The 7,444-nt window shown below is 16.3% G+C and overlaps 2 protein-coding genes across 2 annotated transcripts; both read right to left on the bottom strand.

Moving 5' to 3' along the window:
- Positions 1–1,160: 1,160 nt before the first annotated feature.
- PRSY57_0018600 (gametocyte erythrocyte cytosolic protein, putative) lies at positions 1,161–2,787 on the bottom strand (the record flags this gene model as incomplete). The annotated part of the gene is made up of 2 exons (XM_020114254.1): positions 1,161–2,504; positions 2,725–2,787. The coding sequence occupies 2 exons, from the start codon at positions 2,785–2,787 to the stop codon at positions 1,161–1,163; spliced, it is 1,407 nt and encodes a 468-aa protein (XP_019969743.1).
- Positions 2,788–5,060: 2,273 nt separating this feature from the next.
- On the bottom strand, positions 5,061–5,732 carry PRSY57_0018500 (putative exported protein; the record flags this gene model as incomplete). Its single annotated transcript, XM_012908934.1, has 2 exons — positions 5,061–5,567; positions 5,703–5,732. 2 exons carry the CDS (start codon positions 5,730–5,732, stop codon positions 5,061–5,063), a joined length of 537 nt encoding a protein of 178 aa, XP_012764388.1.
- Between the last annotated feature and the right edge of the window lie 1,712 nt (positions 5,733–7,444).

The following is a 7,444-nucleotide window of genomic DNA, read 5'->3' as shown; positions in this document are numbered from 1 at the left end:
AAAAAAAACATTATTTTTTCAGATTTTTTTTTTTTTTTTATCCTTTTATGGGCACCAATAGTATTATATTTTTATTAATTCTAATCTATAAAATTATATTTTTATAATTATTCTTATATATTTGTTTTACATTTAATTATATTCATTTATTTATTTAATTATTTTTTAAAATCAATAAAATGATGATTATTATATATATCAATATATTTATATATATATATGTCATTTTTTATATTTATTTTTAAAAATTATAAATGTGCTTTTTTAAAGAAAACCTTTATAAAAATTATAATATCATACAATATAATATAATATAATATAATATAATATAATATAATATAATATAATATAATATAATATAATATAATATAATATAATATAATATAATATAATAAATATATTTTATATGTGTGCAATAAGTAAATAATAAATATTTTTTTAAACAATAGAAAATTATTTCTTGTAAACGTACAATAAAAACTACATATAAATTTGATACATAAAAATGAATAAATAATTTTTTTTCATATTATTTTGTCATATTTAATAATTTTATTGAAAATACATTAATAATTTTTATAGCGATCATGTATTAATTTCTATTTTTAGAATATAAAATATATGTTTTAATAACAATATAATTATATATGTTGATAAAATACATAAAGATGAACATGTATTAAATATTTATTATAACATAAATTCATTCATGTTATATTTTTAGTTACATATATTAATAAGTTCCTTACTCTATTATTGTTATTCTAACAAATAAAATACGTAATACATATATATATATATATTTTTTTTTTTTTTTTTTTTTCTTAATTCTTTATATCATCTTAATTTATGTCTTTTAAATAATAAATATGTCAATAAAATAAATGATATAAAAAAAAAAATTTCTTATTTTCCTTTTTTTTTTTTTATTAAAGAAAAAAATATAAAATAAAATATTATTTTACTAAAATTCATATATTTGTAATACAATAAAAAAACTAAATTGATATTACATTTTCATACAAACCTATAAATATATACAACGTACATACAACACACAAATTTTATATAACACACAAAATACGTACAATACATATATAACATATAAAACACATACTTAGTATTACATAAGATAATATTATATATAAATTTATTATCATCTAAGCATTAATCTTTTCGAGTATCATACTTCCTAGAAGTCTCATTCTATGAGCTCTTTTTGAACGGGTATTTACATCCACGTCATTATCTCTTAAAACAACTTCTGCAATACTTCTAACAGTTTCTTCTATATCGTGCAGATTTATATATAAAATACTTATTAATAAATCGTTTAATAAATTATATTTTACTTCATCTGTTATATTATTAACATTTTCTTTATATAAAGCATCATATACAGCATTAATATCATTTTCCCTATTGCTTGTTATACATTCTACATTAGTTCTATTATATTTTGCTCTTTTTAAAAATGGATTAATTTGTTCATTATAAGGATAGAAACTACTTATGAAAGAATAGATGTGATTTTTCTTATTGTCAAACATTTCTTCATTTTTATTTATTCTCTCAATCGCTTGAAACATATATATACCATGATATATTTCGCCGACATTTTCAGTGTCATCTAGATATATATTAGCTACATTTTCATATGTCCATCCTATAGATTCTAAAATGAAATTAGAGAATGATTTATTCGATAATAAATTAATTTCACTTTCCATTCTATTTTTCCATTCTTCATCATTATCCATATGTAAGTCTAATCTATTTTTTAATAATTCAATCAATTCTTCTTCTCTCTTTATTTGATGTTCCATTATATTTTTGTTTATTTCTTTAAGAAAAGATGGTATATTTTCAGAAGAAATATTACTTTCTAAAAATGTCTTAAAAATATATCCAATTTTAGTGGTTCCAATATACTGATACATCAAATCAAAGATAAAGATTCCATTGAAATATAGAAGAGGATGTATTATGTTCATTTTTTCTATACCACTTATTCCTTCTTTATCATATATTTCTTTTCTAATTTTATAACTTAATATTTGATATGCTTCACTTAACTCTTCAAATATTGTATTCAACTCCAACAACATTCCATTTTTCAACTTTGGATAGTATTTCAAAGATAAATTATAAAAATTGTTTTCCAGGTCACTCAAATCTCCATATTCATCAACATTCAATAAATGATAATAACTCTCTACAAGATAATCAGTATCCATGTCAGATGAATTATCATCTTCATGAGAATCATCAATAACATTCTCATTTTTTCCTTCTAAATAACTAAGAACATCATTCCCATTCAAAGCATGCATTCCACTAGTATCATCATTATAACGACCAAAAAAATCTTCAAATGCACTATCCTTATATTTCAAATTACTATTTGTCTCATAAGCCTCGGATTCCTTTTCTTCTAATTCGGACAAAATTCTTGAACACACATTAAAATTAAACGGTGAGAAAGGTTTTCTCCATACAGTATTCTACAAACATAAATGGAATAAAAACAAAACATTAATATGAACATATTTTACCAATATATATGTACATATATATATATATATATATATATATATATATATCAAATACATATGATATAATATAATATAATATAATATAATATAATATAATATAATATAATATAATATAATATAATATAATATATAAATAAAATATTAGTTTTTAACTCATCATGCAACATACATGTACTAAAGCAAGTATACACAGCAAAAAAAATATATTTTTTATGCTTGTTTTTAAAAGCATGTTTTTAATATTTCTATTTCTTTTCAATATATTGGTTTCCATCACATTTCTTTTAATATTCATAAGAATTCCTGTAATTTCCATTCTTGGAACTAATTCTTTTGAACTTCTTAAATATATATTCAAAGAAATAATGATTTTTATTTTTTCCTAATAAATTAATATAATATATTATTTGATCAGAAAAAACGTTTTTCTATAGAAAATTTAATATTAAATATTTTAAAATTTAAAATTATATAAAAAAAAAATTATTATTGATACAATTTATTTTTTATACAAGGATTAAATTGAAAACGTATAATAAATATAATTTTATAATTTATAAATTTTTTTTTTTTTTTATATAACATAATGGAAAAATAAATTTAATCAATTTTTATATTATACATAAATAAATACATATATATATATATATATATATATATGTATATAATTTATTCCTCATTTTCATATTATTCAAAGAAAATTAATATATATATAACATAATTTTTACGTATTTTATTTTCACATGTACGTATTCTTTTATGTAGAAAATAAGTACGTATTTCGATTACAATATAAATGTATGTACGCAAATTTCCAAAAATCAATAAAATTAGTTACTTTATTAAATAAAACATTATATTAAAGCTAAAAAGAAATTATATATATATATATATAAGTATATTAATCAAAATCAATATTAAATTCAATGTACTTTTCAAATGAATTATTTCCATGCAAATATTATCATCGAAAATATTGAACATAATAAATAAAGCGTACACAATTTTATATACATAATTAATATTATAATAATATTATTACTTTTTCTTTAATTAATATAAAATAGTTTACTATTAATATTATATCAAAAATATAGCCTTTATTTATAAATGAATACGGAGACATACCAAGACTTACTTTATATTATTTATTTTATTATGTATATATATATATATATACGTGCATGTAATGATTAAACATCTTGTTTAAATAAATAATACCTTTTAAAATAATAGGGAAATGTTATTTCTATACGTAAAATAATATTGCATTTAATTAAAAAAAAAAAAAAAAATTCATTTATATATAAATTAATAATATTAACATAAAATCACAATAAATATATTACCAAATATATATATATATATATGTGGAAAAATAAATTACAAGATATATGCACGCAAATATAAATTTTACAAAAATGCAATATTTCCATTATTCAGTATTTAATATAAATATTTATTTTTTACATTTTATTTTATTTATTTGATTCATCATAATATAACATCACTTTTAAAATAACTTTCGTATATTCTCATTTTTATAATTAAAAAATAAAACCAAAAATAATAATAATAATAATTACTATATATCAATAAAGGATAATAAGGACATTAATTAATAATTTTACAAAAAACTATAATGTGTAAATAAATAACAACGTATATCTTCATATTATATTCATAAGGAAAATATATTTTTAATTTACAACTTTTACAATCGTATTTTAATCTGTGCTTTATATAAATTTATACATATATTTATTTAAAAAAAAAAAAAAAAAAAAGCATATATAATTAGGACAATTATTCCTATGTTCATAAAATGATAATAAATAATACGTATTATATATATATATATATATATATATATATACATACATATATACATATATACATATATACATATCTTATGAGTTAATAAAAATGAAGGAGAATAAAAAATAAAATTATAACACATAAATATTGGAGAAAATAAAATGTATATCTACATATTAGGTTATATAATATTAAGAAGAAAATAATAAAGTACATTGTAATGAAATTGTTGGTGTCAAAATATTATAAGTATTCTCTGTAAAAATAAAAGTATTGTTTTTTTTTTTTTTTCAATAATATATAATTAAAATTCAATGGTTATATATTCAGAATATTTATTAGTAAATATGATTTACATATAATACAAACTATTTCTCTTATAACAGTAACATACGAGTAAGTATAGATTATCTTAATACCATAAAAGTTAATGTAAAAAATAAAGGACCTAGTTATTTCATTTATTTATTTAATATTATTATTATTATTTATATTTTAATTCAAGTGTTAATATTTATACTTGATATAAATTTCAATATACCATTTGTCAAATTCTTCTAAAACGGAATATATATAATTACTAAATTAATCCTTTGAAATTTTCTTTTTTAATAATAAATGAAAATTTTTAATAAATTCCTTTTCTTTAATAGATGTTATAGTTAAACAAAAATGTACGGAATTACTCTATACATCATGACAACTTTCATTATCTCTAAGTGTAACATAATCAAAATGACATAAATCGTTATATAAATGCAACGACAAATCTTCCATTAAAATATCTACTGTATCACTATTTATACCGAGTTCTTGATTCCATATATTAAAAAGATCTATACGAGATGTGAACTCTTCAACGCCATTTAATGCATGGTATAATTCCCCTCTTGTTAAAATTTTAGATAATATACAGTGATTCATATTTATTATTGAATAATTATTTTTCTTATTATTAGTTTTCTCTAAGTTCTTATTATTGAATTTTTTTTTTTCATCTATTTCATCTTTATGTTCTTCCTTTCTAATATGACTACTTCTCATATGTTTGGAATTATATCTATTAGCGCTCACATTATTTCTTACTTTTCCATCATTTAATATTAAATTATTTTTTCTCATTACTTTAGATAAATTTCTTGAATTAGAATTATTACATGTTGCTAACACGAAATTACTATTTTTATAATTGTCCTATACAAAAAAAAAGACAATATAAAAAAAATATATATTTCGTTTTAATTATAACTAATTCTATAAATATATATATAAATATTGCAATAAAGAGATCATCATAATATATATTATAATGAACTTATATTAATTGACATATATATTGTAATAAAAATATATATGCATATATATATATATATATATATATATATATATATATATATATAATCCGAATGTAATTGCAAAAGGAATGAAATATTCTTTCCTTTCTCTTATCATTATCATACAAGGAACAAAAACCAACAAACTTTCTGATCAAAATTTTGTAAATATATAAATATAAATAAATAAATAAATAAATATATATATATATATAATGAATATACTAAAAATATAATACAATGTTTTATACAAATCATACAAATAAACTTAATTAAAATAATAATAAAACACAAATTAATTTTTTATCTATAAGAGGTTTTTCTTATTAATTTAAATAATAATTATTTTTTAACATATATTATAGATATAATAATATAAATATGAACAAATACATATAATAAGAGAATGTGTATTATATCATATTTATTTTACATATAAATATAAGTTTCATTTATGATATAAAAAAAACTATATTCATTAAATATATAAAACTATTAAAAAGCATATAAATATAATTTTATGTAAAAAATATATATAATAATATAAAAACCAAAAAGCGAATAAATTATATAGTCCAACTTAAACAATAAATATATAATTCCTTGTTATAAAGAAATAAAAAATGTACACATCTTTTCATATATTAATATTCATTAATTTTTATAATGTACTATAACAATTTTTAAATGTTTTAAAACATATGCCATTATATGTTATTATATTATCTTTATATTTATATTTTTTTTATATTATAAAATATGTATTTTAAGAAAAATGTATATTAAATATTATAACAAATAAAACCACGATATATTTATTCCTTCTTAATGCTATCATATTTATTACAAATATATATTTATGATATATATCCTTTTATTGTACATATATATATTTTATATTTTTTAAAAAGTAATACCTTGGTTTTTCGATTTATTCATTTTTAATTAATAATAATAAAATTTAACGAAAAATATATAAAAACGATGCTATATATAGCAATACTAACATACAGGGACGAATATAAATAAATCACAACATACTAAAAATATATATATTATATATATATATATATATATATATATATATATATATATGTTATAATAACGTATTCTTTTAAATATTATTTTTATCGTTGATAAATAATATTTATATATAATACATAATATGTAATATGTATGTATTTATTAATTTCTATTTATACTTATATTTTAAATTATTATCATAAGTAAGCATAAATCGCATATTGACGTTGTACGTGTTTTCTTTTTTTTTTTCTTTTTTTTTTTTTTTTTTATTCATAAAATTAATATGAATAATTTTCAAAATTTTATAATAAAAAATATCTAAAAGATTACACTTATAAATATATAATATATAAAATAAATATTCTTATTTTTTATGTGACCATATTAATAAAGAAAATATATATAATATAATTTAATATATAAAATATAAATTAAGAAAAAATTGTAATATAAATATCATTAAGAAATATTCCTTTTTATTTTGAATCAATTATATTTGTAATAAATAGATTCTTATATGTCAAACGATATATAGATATTAAATAATTTTATATTAAAATAATACATATTATATATTTATTGTATAATCATAATTTATGTACACTACACCAAAAAAAAAAAAAAATAATAAACAAACACACACAAAAATATTATACTATATTATATATATATATATATATATATATATATGTTTATATGTATTTATAATTA

Source organism: Plasmodium reichenowi, assembly GCF_001601855.1.
Source record: "Plasmodium reichenowi strain SY57 chromosome Unknown, whole genome shotgun sequence".
Taxonomy (NCBI): Eukaryota; Apicomplexa; class Aconoidasida; order Haemosporida; family Plasmodiidae; genus Plasmodium; species Plasmodium reichenowi.
Note: the sequence above shows the minus strand (reverse complement) of the source record. Positions and strands in the feature narration are given on the sequence as shown.